Raw genomic sequence first — 18,109 nt, 5'->3', positions numbered from 1 at the left:
CCTTAAAAATCCCTACTGATAGAAATTATAATCATGCAAGTTAGTTAACTGCATTTCATATTTTGTTGTTAAAGTTCAGAGAATTCCAAGCACTTAATAATTCATTTTAAAATAAAGTTGGCCAAGGTTTGCAATAGATTTCCTATCCTGTATTCAATTTTTGAATCAATCCATAACCCTCTTAAGGTTAAAGAACTTTTATACCTCTTCTCTCTTAGATACATAGCTTTCAGGAAACATTTTTATGTTCTAGCATGTCTTAAGAGTTTAAAAATTTTGGATGCTGGGTTATAGCAGGTAACCAGAGTTTAAAACTGGATTATGGAAGATGGCCTAATTAAGAATAGCAGCCAATCTTTTTTTCCTCCTGTTGCTGATTCATTTTGCAAACTTTGTTCACACAATTAGGAGGTAATGTTATTAAGGATCGAGGTCTTTTATCACTTACCATAAATCATTTAAATTTAACTTTTTCCTCACTTTAGTAATAGAAAGGTTAACAATGAGTCTGTAAATGAAATAGGGATTTTGGAAGAGATTATCACCACCGTGTTGTTTCTCTCAGCTTGACATTAAACTTGGAAACAGTCATAAGAGTTTCTGACAAACAACTTGAATTGCTAAAATACCCAAGGCATTTCATATTGTGCTAGGCATTAAATAATGGACATTCAATAAACTCCTGAAATGACTTGATCTAATGTCAACTTTCTCTTAAAGAATTTCATTACCAAGTATAAACTAGCTGGTTTGAATTTAAATATATTGTCGATTCCAAAGAATATTTACTTCCAATGAACCTAATATTATGAACCAGACAATTATTTCTCTATTTCCCAATCACAATAAGTATACTTGGTAAGAAATTAAAAAATCAGAGGCAAACATCTTATTTGCCTTTAGGACTTATTCTCTTTGTCATACTCTGCAGCTGTTCTACCTGCTAAGGTTCCTTGGAGAATCTCTTTATTTATTATTAATTTTTTTTTTACTTATTGTATTTATTAGTCTGTCTATTCCTTAAGTTCAAAACAGGAAAGCAAATAGCTCAAATTTATTCTAATTTTTCAAACCTTATTTCAAAATTTATTCTCATAAAGTAGTAATTCTGCTTCTTGAAATAGAAAATAGAAACCTATACCTCAAAATATATACAAAATGACATTTTTCATTACTTATCCCTTACCTTGTAAGACCCAATACACATCACTAGTCTTTGCCAATTTTTCTAAAAGTGGTGCTATGGAGGTAATGTTCATTTTATATTGGGAAAGTGCTTCGTTGCTGCCATTGTGAATTTTAATAGACCACTAAGAGGAAGTAAAAATTAAACATTAATGATTTGTCACAGAAAAATTAAAGTATGTAATTTCCTCTGTTGTAACAAAGGTTATTTTAAGATAATTCCCATTCTTATTCAATATTAGAATAAAGTATGGTCAAATTATTTCATGAAATATATGAAGGCAGTTATAAAAAGCTGACATAAAATTAGACTTTCAATGTATAACGTTCAAGAAGAATGTAATTTTAGATATAAAATAGTATTGACATTTACCATCAAATTTCCTAAGTTCATTCAGATCTTTTAAAAAATTATCCATCTAATTAATACAAATAGGAATTAAAATATAAGTATAATCAAGAATTCTATATAACATAAGTTAATTTTCTCTTAGCATGTTAAGTATGAAACAAAAATCATTATGTAAGAATACAGATAATAACTTACTGTGGCAGCTCCTGCTACAACCACATGGGGCTTTGCAACAGAATCCTGAAGAAAGAAAAATCTTTATAATAGTGTTATATTCAGTTCAGGAAATTAACGCAAGTAATATCCCTTAATTTTTTCCCTTAAATTTAAGTTCTTCTTCCATTTAAATGCATTTTAATTTTCTAGGGTTCCTTATCAGATTCTTGTTACAACAAGATGGACACCCCATGCCTAAAACCTTACATGGTTATATGACTATACAGGATGGCATGAGGCTTGTATGGCTAATTCTTTGGTGTTCTTTAAAACAAAAACAAAGACAAAAAAACACTACTGAAATCTAACACAGTCTGAATTCTGAGTAAACTGTGTAAAGCTCTAGTATATTATGTAGCCAATTAAAAAGTATTCTTGGAAGCCTAAAGGGTATACAGTTTAAGTGTTAAATAAAATGCAGTGCTCTAAAGAAACATGATATTTTGGGAAAGCCAATCTAGTATGTATTTAACAGTAGACTGATAATTATTACAGACCATAATGTGGAAAAAAATGAGAAATTTGGTAAAGATCCTCACCTAGTGCAAATTATACTATTAATAATACTATCAGTTATATAGTACTTAGTAATTTACTAAGTATTTCTCTTAAATTAGCTCATTTTAATATAGATTCTTGCCACTTGTTAGATAGGCAGGAAGATATTATACAAATCTTATTTAAAAAAGGCGATAGACTCAGAAAGGTTTATAGCTATTGCTGAGGCCTGGCAGGAACAAAGCCAGAACTTAAGTCTTCCGACTACTGGGTTCAATGCATCTTCCACAACATAGAAGATCTGATAATACAATCATGTGCACAAGAAACAATTAAAAACAAGAAATCAGAAAAAGTCCAACCCATATATAAAAATAGAAATGACAGTTACTGTCTCATTATGAAGGTAAAACATGCTCAGTGGAGAAAACTATGAAAGCAGAGAAAATAACAAAATTAATCTATTTCTCGTCAGAGATATTCCAGTTTCCAGTCTAGCATGCTCCATTTTACATTGCTACTTTAGTGAAACTTTCCTCATCTGTAGGTGGCTCCCTTTCTCACCCTTCACAGTGGTTATCCCAAATCATTTTTTCCTTACACAGGTCCCTCCTGTCCTCCTCACTTTTGGCATAAAGCTTAATTCTCGAACTTCACAGAGAAAACAGAATTCATCTGGCTTGTGTGCTCTTGCCTTCCTTCCTCCATTCTTACAACTTTGTCCATATGCTCACCCAGTCTACCTTCCTCTGACAGGAGAGTAAACAAAATATGTTCCTATTCTGCTTAATGGCTAACCCATTGCTCTGCATTTATACCTCCTCCCTTTTTACTTCTGGAGCTATATCCATAAGTTATCTCCTCAGACTCCTGAATTATCCATTTCATCCTTCTCTACTCTTCTTTCTTCCTTCAATCCACAAAATGTTAAATCATCTTTATCCTCAAAAAATGCTCCTTCAATCTCGTCTCACTCTCAAATTCTTCCCGTTCACACTCTTGACCAACAGATTACTTGGAAGAGCATTCCACTTTCACTATGCTAATTTCTATCTCTCTCATTTATGCCTCAACTTACCATGTTTTGATTTTGAATTAACCATTCATTAAAACTGCCCTCAGAGCCCATTAATGAACTCTGAATTGCCAAGTCCTGTAGTTTCATTCTACCCTATATAGTTCCTAAAGTGACACTATCCACTTTTTAAAACTCTTTCCTTCTCTGTGTGTGATATTAGTTATTCTTCTTCTGCTTTTCCTCTTACCCCTTTTACTACCTCCTCTCATAATCTTTTTTATAGTTCCATTCCTACACTCTCTTCTTTAATCTATACTTGCTGCCTATTCAATTATTTCTATTCAAGTCACCTCAAATATCAACTCACTCCATACAAAGACTCCCCAAATCCATCTAAGTAGCTCAGACTTAATGACTACTGTTCACCTACAGAATTAAATCTAAATTGCTGGTTTCCTTAATTACCTATATCTGCCACTCACCTAGAAGCTCTTTGAGGAGAGGAACTCTGTTATGTTAACCAGGGTATCAACGGTGTTTAGCCTGGTGCCTAAAATATGGCAGCTGATTTATAAATATCTGTTGGATAACAGTAGAGTTGTTTAAATTCAACTTTGCTTTTATGCCTGTAAGTCTATTTCAGTTCATAAGTATATCTTTCTAATCCACTGTTCTTCTAGAAATATTATCTCCTCTGTAAAGCTTTCTTAGATCCTCACACTACTCTAAACCACCCTCATCCTAAGTGCCTCTATCCATGGTGCTTTCGTAGTTCTTTGTGCTCAGTTCTATTGTTACCCTTCATATTATCATACCTTTATTCATAAGAAAGTCACTATCTACTAGATTGCACATTCCTCAAGGCCTGAGACTGGGGCTAATTCCCAGTCACATTCCTAATACCTAGAACAAAGCTAGTAATAGTACATACATAATAAAAATATACAACTTTGTATTCTCAGGATCTAGCAGCTTATTATGGAAATATTAAAACATAAATATATAAATACATGCATACATACATACTCTTTGATTGAAACCAATGAACTAATCAATCTCAGGTAACTACATGGCCATCTATCCAAATAAGTTGAATCTTTCCTCTCCCCCAATAATCATAAGGAGTTTTACAACAGAATCTAAAGCTCCAAAAACTAGTGTTAGCAAATTATTAGAACAGAAGATCTGAATATGCAATATATCTCCAGGTTAGTAAATAACAAAGGCTTTTTGTGATCTTGCCTGACTTATAAATTACATTACACTGATGTTTGTTTAACTGTGAATTTCTACTACTTTAATGGATATACTTTCAGATCCAGCACAAAGGTAAAACACATGTTTAAATCATCTGAAATATACTCATAACATTATACTTCTGGACATTTAAAAACATATCAATAAAAACAAAATTATGTGAGATCCCAATTTTCCAGAAAGGTGAATTCTAGAGTTGTCTGCATGTTTGTTTTTTGAAAACTTAAACATTTTCTTAAAGAAACAAAGTTAAAAATGTTGACTAGGTTCTCACTGTATCCTACCAAAGTCTGTTTGGTTGCCGTACTAAACACTTATTGGGAAAAGAAGCAAAGAAAAATATCATTGCAACACAAGTAATTAAGCAAAACAAGGTCAACAAAATTGAATATTGTTTTATCCATCCCAAATGCAAATACCTTTGGAAAAGAATACAGGTTTAAATAAAGGACTGATAAGGAGCTATATGGAGAGACTGTGGAAGTTCTAAAGTGGACTTGTGAGAAGTTAGGGGTTTTCTGATGTTAACAGCATACTTGCCTTATATCTAATTTAACTCCAAACATTACGAGCCAAAACAAATTAGGCTCAACTTTTAGGTCACAAATATAATGATAAAAGGGAAGAAAACAGGATATTAAAAAAAAAAAAGTTTCCTGAAGTTATCAGTACATGAGTTTGCAGAACAAAGTGGACAAATGCTCAAGAGAATGTATATAGTGCTAGAAAGATGATCTGAGTTTGAATTAACTGAGCTACAACAGTAACAGAAAGTTTTAAATCAGTAAAGTGTGGTATAAGCATAATCACCATAGGGTTAGAATGGTGATAACAGAGGCATTGGATCAAAACTTTGTTTTCTCAGTAAAGTGATAATCAACCCAGCATGGTCGAAATCAAAAAGGCTGGTATAAAGTACAGGAGAGTGGGACAGGTGAGTATGGGAGAATGCGTTTTCAAAATGTGATTGCTCAAAACCAGCAAGGCCTATATTTTCAAATACAGACCTCAGTCCACACTTTGATACACTGTTTCATAGAACCATTAACCTCTGGATGCCACAGAAAATCCTAAAAGAGAAATGTAAGAAAAGAAGTCAAAGAAAATATTGTATGCACCATTCAAAATAAACTTTAACATATCTCTTATAGAGTACTTAAAAGTAAAACACTACCTTATCTACAATATCTTCATCTCTCATCCCATTTTGGTAAGAGTCTCACAATAGTTCTCCTTATGTCCACTTTTGCTTTTCTCTAAAATATTCCCCACATTTTAGTCAGAGTAATGTTTTAAATTTTTAAATCTGATCTTGCCACACCCCTGCTTAAGTATTCAAGGACTTTCAATCAGTTGCCCTGAGAATAAATTCCAAAGTCCTTAAAATTCCTAAGAAGTTGCAGGATCTGGCCTCTGCCTAGACATTCTGTCTTTTCTCCTGCCATTTTCCCCCTTGCTAAGTGTCCTTTTGGTTCTCATTCAGCTCCTGCAATGCTCTATGTGCTCCTTTTTCTCCAGGGCTTTGTTCCTGTTCCTTCTGCCTATAATGCTCATAAATTCTCCCCCTAAGCCTAACTAGCTTGAAGCCTCAGTTAAAACATTATTTCCTCAAGGAGAAAAACTACTTTTAATAATTCCTTGTTCTATACATTTCTAATGCCCCACTTTTTCCTTTTTGCTATCCTTATCCCATGTTTAATTGCACGTAGAAAACTATAATCACTCATACACTCCATTAGATCTAGGACATTGTTGTCTTGATCCCCATCTGTATTCTCAGTATCTAGAAGTCACCTGTGACTGGGAATTCAAGAAATTAATATATGTTCTTTTATGAACTTTGATCCTAAATACACACTGGTTTCAAATTAACGTACAAGATTATTTTTTCCTGGATAAAAATCTGAGAGACCAAATTTTCTATGTTATTACACAAAATAGTGCACACATTTATGAAATTATCTTACTCTACTTATCTACTCCAATACACTGAAACACATTTAGCACGTTCAAAGCATTAGCTGATCTGCAAATAAATTAACCAATGAATAGTTTCAACATTATAACATTTAGCTTACTGTTATATGAACTTACCACTTTAACTGATGCAGTCTTGTCTTCAAAAGGAATGTTTTCATGCTGCCATAAAAAAGGGGGAGAGACAACAGAGAAATATTAATGTGTAGATTAACTGTATGTAAATAATTCCTCCTTTAGCTGCTTTTGTTGACTCATTTATACACCATATCCCAATTAACTGCATTCAACCTGAAGGGGAAAAGACCTGCATAGACTGCCAAAAAATAAGTGATATTAAACTGTTTATATGTGATCTTCAACATCTAAGATGTAAAGATAAAACTCTAACTATGAATAAGCAGGTATGTGAAAATGCCTATGTAAATTATCTTTTTGCCAAGCTTCCCATGATTCAAATTTAATCCTAGTATTATTATCTATGGTAGAGACTGACCACTGCCAATGTAATATGGCTAGATGTAATATGGGTCATTTCCAGGCTGAAGTTCGCAGGGAAATTCTAGTCTCTGCCTTAACCTGATACAGAGACTGATGAGGCTGAATGTCCCAAATGGTACAACTAGAAAATAGTAAAAATTCCAATAGCAAAAATCGCTGAATGACTGCATGGAGCAAAGCCCCTTGCCAAACCACCTAGGACAAGCAGTGCTAAGTATTAAGATTGTAGCATGGTTTGCTGCTGCAACAACATCTAGTCTATTCTCACCAATATACTAGTACAGGCCCTGTCTAAACAGGAATGGACATATATGACTCTAGTTTATTGTAGATTTCACTTAGAAGACAGTAAATAGTCCAGTTGTAGAAAAAAATTAAAATCCAGAGACTACAACTTCTTGTAACTAAGTATTCCATAAAAAGAATAAAAATCCTTTCATAGTTAAATATCCGGGATGCAACAGGGGTGGTTAATAAGAAGCTAATTCTCTTCCTAAAACCAAGGTTGAAATGTTTTCATTAATTTAATCAGACAGTATTTGTTTTTAAAATGAAATAACGTTTGCTTTTATCAACAAGCTAAATTTTAAAATTCTTATTAGTCCTGCTTAAGTATCTTTTCCCAAAATGATTTTTAAAAAAAAATTTTTATTGGAGTATAATTGATTTACAATGTTGTGTTAGTTTCAGGTGTACAGCAGTGAATCAGTTATACATATACATATATCCATTCTTTTCCCATATAGGCCATTACAGAGTACTGAGTAGAGTTCCCTGTGCTATACAGCAGGTTCTTATTAGTTATCTATTTTATATATAGTAGTGTGTATATGTCAATCCCAATCTCCCAATTTATCCCTCCCCACCCTATTCCCTGGTAACCATAAGTTTGTTTTCTACATCCGTGACTCTACTTCTGTTTTGTAAATAAGTTCATTTGTACCCTTTTTCCCCAAAAGGACTCTTGAGGCCATTAATTCAACAGAACTTTAAGGTATGATATATGAAAAGAGCTTTCTTGGTCAAATAAGTCTGGGAAATACTGGGGCAGAGAAAAATCATATAGGTGTTCTCCTCCTACTCCATCTTAACCTTTAACAAATTCTTAAAGAAATAGTGTGTCATGAAATTTTTTTCCTTTTTGCATAGCACAGTTAATTCAATCAATTCAATCTTTGTTTCCTTTATTATTTTAATATAACATTTGCTATATACAAAATAATATATCACATATATGTAAGTCACAAGGCACACTAAAAATAAATAAGCACTTGTGAACCCATGGCACAAATCAGAATGCTACCAACACATGGAATGACCTATATGGCCCTCTCCCTCTCAAATTCCGTGCTTTGCCCAAAGAGAACAACCATCTTGAATTTTATTTTGCTTTCTTTTTTATTATACAGTTCTGTCACATATATATGCATCTTCAAACGATATACTGTTCCGTTGTGTTGGCTTTCACTTCAACTTTTAATTTTGAAAAATTTCAGACTTCTTATAGCAAAGTTAATACCCTTTACCAATGGTTAATATTTTCTACACTAGCTTCACGTGTCTCTACGCACCACATGTATTGGGTGGGCCAAAAGGTTAGTTCAGTTTTTTCCGTTAGGTGGCTCTAGTAGCACTTAGTTGTCTTTAACTTCATTCGAAACAATTTTGTTAGATTCTATGTGACAGCTATCATATCAGCGTGCATTTAAAAAAAGACATCTAGGGGGACTTCCGGGAAGATGGCGGAAGAGTAAGACGCGGAGATCACCTTCCTCTCCACAGATACACCAGAAATACATCTACGCGTGGAACAACTCCTACGGAGCACCTACTGAACGCTGGCAGAAGACCTCAGACCTCCCAAAAGGCAAGGAACCCCCCACGTACCTGGTTAGGGCAAAAGAAAAAACTAAACAGAGACAAAAGGATAGGGACGGGTCCTGCACCAGCGGGAGAGAGCTGTGAAGGAGGAAAAGTGTCCACACACTAGGAAGCCCCTTCGCGGGTGGGGACTTCGGGAGGCGGAGTGGGGGAGCTTGGGAGCCGCGGAGGAGAGCACAGCAACAGGGGTGCGGAGGGCAAAGCGGGCAGATTCCGGCGCAGAGGATCGGGCCGACCGGCGCTCACCAGCCGAGAGGCTTGTCTGCTCGCCCGCCGGGGCGGGCAGGACTGGGAGCTGAGGCTCCGGCTTTTGTCGGAGCGCCGGGAGAGGACTGAGGTTGGCGGCGTGAACACAGCCTGCAGGGCGTTGGTGCGCCGCGGCTGGCCGGGAGAGAGTCCGGGGAGGGGTCTGGACCTGCCGAGGAGGCAAGAGACTTTTACGTCCCTCTTTGTTTCCTGGTGCACGAGGAGAGGGGATTAGGAACGCTGCTTGAGAGAGCTCCAGGGACGGGCGCGAGCCGCGGCTAAGAGTGCGGAGCCCAGAGACGGACATGGGACGCTAAGGCCGCTGCTGCCGCCGCCAGGACGCCTGTGTGCGAACACAGGTCACTAGCCACACGCCCTTCCGGGGAGCCTGTGCAGCCCGCCACTGCCAGGGTCCCGGGATCCAGGGACGGCTCCCCCGGGAGAGCGCACGGCGCGCCTCAGGCTGCAACATCACGCAGGCCTCTGCCGCTGCAGGCCCCCCCCCCCCCCCCCCCCCGCACTCCGTGACCCTCCCTACCCCCCCCGGCCTGGGTGAGCCAGAGCCTCCGAATCAGCGGCTCCTTTAACCCCGTCCTGTCTGAGCAAAGAACAGACGCCCTCCGGCGACCTACACCCACAGGCGGGGCCAAATCCAAAGCTGAGCCCCTGGGAACTGTGAGAACAAAGAAGAGAAAGGGAAATCTCTTCCAGCAGCCTCAGAAGCAGCGGATTAAAGCTCCACAATCAACTTGATATACCCTGCATCTGTGGAATACCTGAATAGACAACGAATCATCCCAAATTAAGGAGCCCTGTGGATGAAAGGCTCTTGGGGCTGCAGCCAGGAGTCAGTGCTGTGCCTCTGAGGTGGGAGAGCCAACTTCAGGACACTGGTCCACAAGAGGCCTCCCAGCTGCACATAATATCAAACAGCAAAAATCTCCGAGAGATCTCCATCTCAATGCCAGCACCCAGCTTCACTCAACGACCAGCAAGCTACAGTGCTGGACATCCTATGCCAAACAACTAGCAAGACAGGAACACAACCCCACCCATTAGCAGAGAGGCTGCCCAAAATCATAATAAGTCTACAGACACCCCAAAACACACCACCAGACGTGGACCTGCCCACCAGAAAGACAAGATCCAGCCTCATCCACTAGAACACAGGCACTAGTACCCTCCACCAGGAAGCCTACACAACCCACTGAACCAACCTTAGCCACTGGGGACAGACACAAAAAACAACAGGAACTACGAACCTTCAGCCTGCAAAAAAGGAGACCCCAAACACAGTAAGATAAGCAAAATGAAAAGACAGAAAAACACACAGCAGATGAAGGAGCAAGATAAAAACCCACCAGACGTAACAAATGAAGAGGAAATAGGCAGTCTACCTGAAAAAGAATTCAGAATAATGATAGTAAGGTTGATCCGAAATCTTGGAGATAGAATGGACAATAGAATGGACAAATTGCAAGAATCAGTTAACAAGGACCTAGAAGAACTAAAGATGAAACAAGCAATGATGAACAACACAATAAATGAAATTAAAAGTACTCTAGATGGGATCAATAGCAGAATAACTGAGGCAGAAGAACGGATAAGTGACCTGGAAGATAAAATAGTGGAAATAACTACTGCAGAACAGAATAAAGAAAAAAGAATGAAAAGAACTGAGGACAGTCTCAGAGACCTCTGGGACAACATTAAACGCACCAACATTCGAATTATAGGGCTTCCAGAATTAGAAGACAAAAAGAAAGGGACTGAGAAAATATTTGAAGAGATTATAGTTGAAAACTTCCCTAATATGGGAAAGGAAATAGTTAATCAAGTCCAGGAAGCACAGAGAGTCCCATACAGGATAAATCCAAGGAGAAATACGCCAAGACACATATTAATCAAACTGTCAAAAATTAAATACAAAGAAAACATATTAAAAGCAGCAAGGGAAAAACAACAAATAACACACAAGGGAATCCCCATAAGGTTAACAGCTGATCTTTCAGCAGAAACTCTGCAAGCCAGAAGGGAGTGGCAGGACATACTGAAAGTGTTGAAGGAGAAAAACCTGCCACCAAGATTACTATACCCAGGAAGGATCTCATTCACATTTGATGGAGAAATTAAAACCTTTACAGACAAGCAAAAGCTGAGAGAGTTCAGCACCACCAAACCAGCTCTACAACAACTGCTAAAGGAACTTCTCTAGGCAAGAAACACAAAAGAACGAAAGGACCTACAATAACGAACCCAAAACAATTAAGAAAATGGGAATAGGAACACACATATCGATAATTACCTTAAATGTAAATGGACTAAATGCTTCCACCAAAAGACACAGATTGGCTGAATGGATACAAAAACAAGACCCATATATTTGCTGTCTACAAGAGACCCACTTCAGACCTAGAGACACATACAGACTGAAAGTAAGGGGATGGAAAAAGGTATTTCATGCAAATGGAAACCAAAAGAAAGCTGGAGTAGCAATTCTCATATCAGACAAAATAGACTTTAAAACAAAGACTATTAGAGGAGACAAAGAAGGACACGACATAATGATCAAGGGATCGATCCAAGAGGAAGATATAACAATTGTAAATATTTATGCACCCAACATAGGTGCACCTCAATACATAAGGCAAATACTGACAACCATAAAAGGGGAAATCGACAGTAACACATTCATAGTAGGGGACTTTAACACCCCACTTTCACCAATGGACAGATCATCCAAAATGAAAATAAATAAGGAAACACAAGCTTTAAATGATACATTAAATGAGATGGAGTTAATTGATATTTATAGGACATTCCATCCAAAAACAACAGAATACACATTTTTCTCAAGTGCTCATGGAACATTCTCCAGGATAGATCATATCTTGGGTCACAAATCAAGCCTTGGTAAATTTAAGAAAATTGAAATTGTATCAAGTATCTTTTCTGACCACAACGCCATGAGACTAGATATCAATTACAGGAAAAGATCTGTAAAAAATACAAACACATGGAGGCTAAACAATACACTACTTAATAATGAAGTGATCACTGAAGAAATCAAAGAGGAAATCAAAAAATACCTAGAAACAAATGACAATGGAGACACAACGACCCAAAACCTGTGGGATGCAGCAAAAGCAGTTCTAAGGGGGAAGTTTATAGCAATACAAGCCCACCTTAAGAAGCAGGAAACATCTCGAATAAACAACCTAACCTTGCACCTCAAGCAATTAGAGAAAGAAGAACAAAAAAACCCCAAAGCTAGCAGAAGGAAAGAAATCATAAAAATCAGATCAGAAATAAATGAAAAAGAAATGAAGGAAACAATAGCAAAGATCAATAAAACTAAAAGCTGGTTCTTTGAGAAGATAAACAAAATAGATAAACCACTAGCCAGACTCATCAAGAAAAAAAGGGAGAAGACTCAAATCAATAGAATTAGAAATGAAAAAGGAGAGGTAACAACTGACACTGCAGAAATAAAAGAGATCATGAGAGAGTACTACAAGCAACTCTATGCCAATAAAATGGACAACCTGGAAGAAATGGACAAATTCTTAGAAATGCACAACCTGCCAAGACTGAATCAGGAAGCAATAGAAAATATGAACAGACCAATCACAAGCACTGAAATTGAAACTGTGATTAAAAATCTTCCAACAAACAAAAGCCCAGGACCAGATGGCTTCACAGGCGAATTCTATCAAACATTTAGAGAAGAGCTAACACCTATCCTTCTCAAACTCTTCCAAAATATAGCAGAGGGAGGAACACTCCCAAACTCCTTCTACGAGGCCACCATCACCTTGATACCAAAACCAGACAAGGATGTCACAGAGAAAGAAAACTACAGGCCAGTATCACTGATGAACATAGATGCAAAAATCCTCAACAAAATACTAGCAAACAGAATCCAACAGCACATTAAAAGGATCATACACCATGATCAAGTGGGGTTTATTCCAGGAATGCAAGGATTCTTCAATATACGCAAATCTATCAATGTGATACACCATATTAACAAATGGAAGGAGAAAAACCATATGATCATCTCAATAGATGCAGAGAAAGCTTTTGACAAAATTCAACACCCATTTATGATAAAAACCCTGCAGAAAGTAGGCATAGAGGGAACTTTCCTCAACATAATAAAGGCCATATATGACAAGCCCACAGCCAACATCATCCTCAATGGTGAAAAACTGAAAGCATTTCCACTAAGATCAGGAACAAGACAAGGTTGCCCACTCTCACCACTTTTATTCAACATAGTTTTGGAAGTTTTAGCCACAGCAATCAGAGAAGAAAAGGAAATAAAAGGAATCCAAATCGGAAAAGAAGTAGTAAAGCTGTCACTGTTTGCAGATGACATGATCCTATACATAGAGAACCCTAAAGATGCTACCAGAAAACTACTAGAGCTAATCAATGAATTTGGTAAAGTGGCAGGATACAAAATTAATGCACAGAAATCTCTGGCATTCCTATATACTAATGATGAAAAATCTGAAAGTGAAATCAAGAAAACACTCCCATTTACCATTGCAACAAAAAGAATAAAATATCTAGGAATAAACCTACCTAAGGAGACAAAAGATCTGTATGCAGAAAATTATAAGACACTGATGAAAGAAATTAAAGATGATACAAATAGATGGAGAGATATACCATGTTCTTGGATTGGAAGAATCAACATTGTGAAAATGACTATACTACCCAAAGCAATCTACAGATTCAATGCAATCCCTATCAAACTACCACTGGCATTTTTCACAGAACTAGAACAAAAAATTTTGCAATTTGTATGGAAACACAAAAGACCCCGAACAGCCAAAGCAATCTTGAGAAAGAAAGAAGGAACTGGAGGAATCAGGCTCCCTGACTTCAGACTATAGTACAAAGCTACAGTTATCAAGACGGTATGGTACTGGCACAAAAACAGAAAGATAGATCAATGGAACAGGATAGAAAGCCCAGAGATAAACCCACGCACATATGGTCACCTTATCTTTGACAAAGGAGGCAGAAATGTACAGTGGAGAAAGGACAGCCTATTCAATAAGTGGTGCTGGGAAAACTGGACAGCTACATGTAAAAGTATGAGATTAGATCACTCCCTAACACCATACACAAAAATAAGCTCAAAATGGATTAAAGACCTAAATGTAAGGCCAGAAACTATCAAACTCTTAGAGGAAAACATAGGCAGAACACTCTATGACATAAATCACACCAAGGTCCTTTTTGACCCACCTCCTAGAGAAATGGAAATAAAAACAAAAGTAAACAAATGGGACCTAATGAAACTTAAAAGCTTTTGCGCAGCAAAGGAAACCATAAAGAAGACCAAAAGACAACCCTCAGAATGGGAGAAAATATTTGCAAATGAAGCAACTGACAAAGGATTAATCTCCAAAATTTATAAGCAGCTCATGCAGCTTAATAACAAAAAAACAAACAACCCAATCCAAAAATGGGCAGAAGACCTAAATAGACATTTCTCCAAAGAAGATATACAGACTGCCAACAAACACATGAAAGAATGCTCAACATCACTAATCATTAGAGAAATGCAAATCAAAACTACAATGAGATATCATCTCACACCAGTCAGAATGGCCATCATCAAAAAATCTAGAAACAATAAATGCTGGAGAGGGTGTGGAGAAAAGGGAACCCTCTTACACTGTTGGTGGGAATGTAAATTGATACAGCCACTGTGGAGAACAGTATGGAGGTTCCTTAAAAAGCTACAAATAGAACTACCATATGACCCAGCAATCCCACTACTGGGCATATACCCTGAGAAAACCATAATTCAAAAAGAGTCATGTACCAAAATGTTCATTGCAGCTCTATTTACAATAGCCCAGAGATGGAAACAACCTAAGTGTCCATCATCGGATGAATGGATAAAGAAGATGTGGCACATATATACAATGGAATATTACTCAGCCATAAAAAGAGACGAAATTGAGCTATTTGTAATGAGGTGGATAGACCTAGAGTCTGTCATACAGAGTGAAGTAAGTCAGAAAGAGAGAGACAAATACTGTATGCTAACACATATATATGGAATTAAAAAAGAAAATGTCATGAAAAACCTAGGGGTGAAACAGGAATAAAGACACAGACTTACTAGAGAATGGACTTGAGGCTATGGGGAGGGGGAAGGGTAAACGGTGACAAAGCGATAGAGAGGCATGGACATATATACACTACCAAGCGTAAGGTAGATAGCTAGTGGGAAGCAGCCGCATAGCACAGGGAGATCAGCTCGGTGCTTCGTGACCGCCTGGAGGGGTGGGATAGGGAGGGTGGGAGGGAGGGAGACGCAAGCTGGAAGAGATATGGGAATGTATGTATATATATAGCTGATTCATTTTGTTGTGAAGCTGAAACTAACATACCATTGTAGAGCAATTATACTCCAATAAAGATGTTAAAAAAAAGAAAAAGAACTCAGTAAAAGTAAAAAAAAAAAAATAAAATAAAAATAAAAAAAGACATCTAAATTGGTGAATTTTTGTGTAGCCATTTTTTTTTTTTTTGCGGTACTCGGGCCTCTCACTGTTGTGGCCACTCCCGTTGCAGAGCACAGGCTCTGGACGTGCAGGCTCAGCGGCCATGGCTCAAGGCCCCAGCCGCTCGGCAGCATGTGGGATCTTCCCGGCCCTGGGCACGAACCCGTGTCCCCTGCATCAGCAGGAGGACTCTCAACCACTGTGCCACCAGGGAAGCCCCTTGTGTAGCCATTTTAACACTGAAGATGAAGAAAAAAAGCGACGTTTTTGGCATATTATGCTTCATTATTTCAAAAAGCAAGTGAAATGCAAAAAAAGATTTGTGCAGCGTATGGAGAAGGTGTTGTGACTGATCAAACATGTCAAAAGTGGTTTGTGAAGTTTCATGCTGGAGATTTCTTGCTGGACGATGCTCCATGGTCAGGTAGACGAGTTGAAGTTGATAGCAATCAAATCAAAACAGTAATTGAGAACAATCAGTGTTATACCACACAGGAGATAGCTGATATACTCAACATATCCAAATCAAACTTTGGAAATCATTTGCACCAGCCTGGTTATATGAATCACTCTGATGTTTAGGTTCCACGTAAGTTAAGACCTTCTTTACCATATCTCCGCATGCAATTCTCTATTGAAATGTAATGAAAATGTTCTGTTTTTAAAACAAATTGTGACGGGCGATGAAAAGTGGATACTGTACAAAATGTGGAATGGAAGAGATCGTGCGGCAAGCGAAATGAACCACCACCAACCACACCAAAGGCCGGTCTTCATCCAAAGAAGGTGATATTGTGTATATGGTGGGATTGGAAGGGAGTTCTCTATGATGAGCTCCTTCGGGAAAACCAAATGATTAATTCCAACAAGTACTGCTCCCAATTAGACCAACTGAAAGTGGCACTTGACGAAAAGTGTCCAGAATTAGTCAACAGAAAAATGCATAATCTTCCATCAGGATAACACAAGATCACGTTTCTTTGATGACCTGGCAAAAACTGTTACAGCTTGGCTGGGAAGTTCTGATTCATCTGCCGTATTCACCAGACATTGCACCTTTGGATTTCCATTTATTTAGGTCTTTACAAATTCTCTTAATGGAAAAAAATTCAATTCCCGAGAAGCCTGTAAAAGGCACCTGGAACAGTTCTTTGCTCAAAAAGTTAAAAAGTTTTGGGAAGATGGAATTATGAAGTTGCCTGAAAAAATCGCAGAAGGTAGTGGAACAAAAGAGTGAACACACTGTTCAATAACATTCTTGGTGGAAATGAAAAATGTGTCTTTTATTTTTACTTAAAAAACCGAAGGCAGTTTTTGGCCCACTCTATACATAGTTTTTCTCCTTTGCTGAGCCATATGAAAGTAAACTGCAGACATAGTAACAATTTCACCCTTAAACACACATCTCCAAAGAATATGTACATTCTCTTACATAACTGCAATACTACAGTCCCACCTAAGAATTTGACATTGATATTATCTAATTTAGTATACAGTGCATGTTCAACTTTCCCTAATTGCCCAATAATGTCTTCTCTATAGTTCTTATATTTTAATCTAGAATTCAATTAAAACCAGGTATTGTGCACCCGATTGGAGACAAGATGGTGGAGAAAAAGGATCTTGAGCCCACCCCCTCTCACAAGAACATCAAAATCACAACTAACTGCTGAACAACCATGGATTAAAAAAAGACTGGAACCTACCAAAAAAGATATTCTACACCCAAAAACATAAAGAAGAAACCCAACAAGACAGTAGGAGAGGCACAGTCATGATATAATCAGATTCCATATCCTGGGTGGGTGACCCACAAGGAGAATAATTATATCACAGAAGTTCTCCCACAGGAATGAGAGTTCTGAGCTCCATGTCAGGCCCCCAGCCTGGGGGTCCAGCATCGAGAGGAGGAACGCCCAGAGCATTTAGCTTTGAAGGCCAGCGGGGCTTGACTGCAGTAGCTCCACAGGAATGGGGGAAACAGGGCACACACAAGGTCTTGTGAGGGCATACTTAGAGGGCACACATAAGGTCTTGTGAGCACCAGGACCCAGGGCAAAAACAGTGACTTCATAAGAGACTGGACTGGACCTACCTGCTGGTCTTGGAGGGTCTCCTGGGAGGCTTGGGCATCTGTAGCTCTCTCTGGGGTCATAAAAGCTGGTGGTGTAATATCGGGGAGTGTTCCTCTACTTGAACTCTTGCTGGAGACAGACATCTTTCTTGGGTAATTAGCATCAAGACCAGGTCCCACCTAACAGCCTGTAGGCTCCAAGACTGGAACACCTCAGGCCAAACAATCAACAGGCTGGGAACACAGCCCCACTCATCAGCAGACAGGCTGCCTAAAGACTTCCTTAGCCCATAGCCACCTCTAGACATGCCCCTTGACATAGCCCTGCCCACCAGAGGGCCAAGACCCAGCTCCATTTACCAGTGTGCAAG

The 18,109-nt window shown here is 38.1% G+C and overlaps 1 protein-coding gene across 1 annotated transcript in view; it reads right to left on the bottom strand.

The window, feature by feature from the left end:
• Nucleotides 1-18,109, bottom strand: part of CASD1 (CAS1 domain containing 1) — an 83,760-nt gene that overhangs the window by 45,241 nt on the left and 20,410 nt on the right. The window contains exons 4-7 of the mRNA XM_030857251.2: nt 6,621-6,665; nt 5,534-5,596; nt 1,733-1,777; nt 1,187-1,310 (exon numbers count right to left, since the gene is read on the bottom strand). Of these exons, the coding sequence (XP_030713111.2) occupies nt 1,187-1,310; nt 1,733-1,777; nt 5,534-5,596; nt 6,621-6,665 (277 nt within the window). The remainder of the gene's footprint in view (nt 1-1,186; nt 1,311-1,732; nt 1,778-5,533; nt 5,597-6,620; nt 6,666-18,109) is intronic.

This window comes from Globicephala melas, chromosome 9, assembly GCF_963455315.2.
Source record: "Globicephala melas chromosome 9, mGloMel1.2, whole genome shotgun sequence".
NCBI lineage: Eukaryota > Metazoa > Chordata > Mammalia > Artiodactyla > Delphinidae > Globicephala > Globicephala melas.
This window is presented reverse-complemented; position numbering and strand designations above follow the sequence as displayed.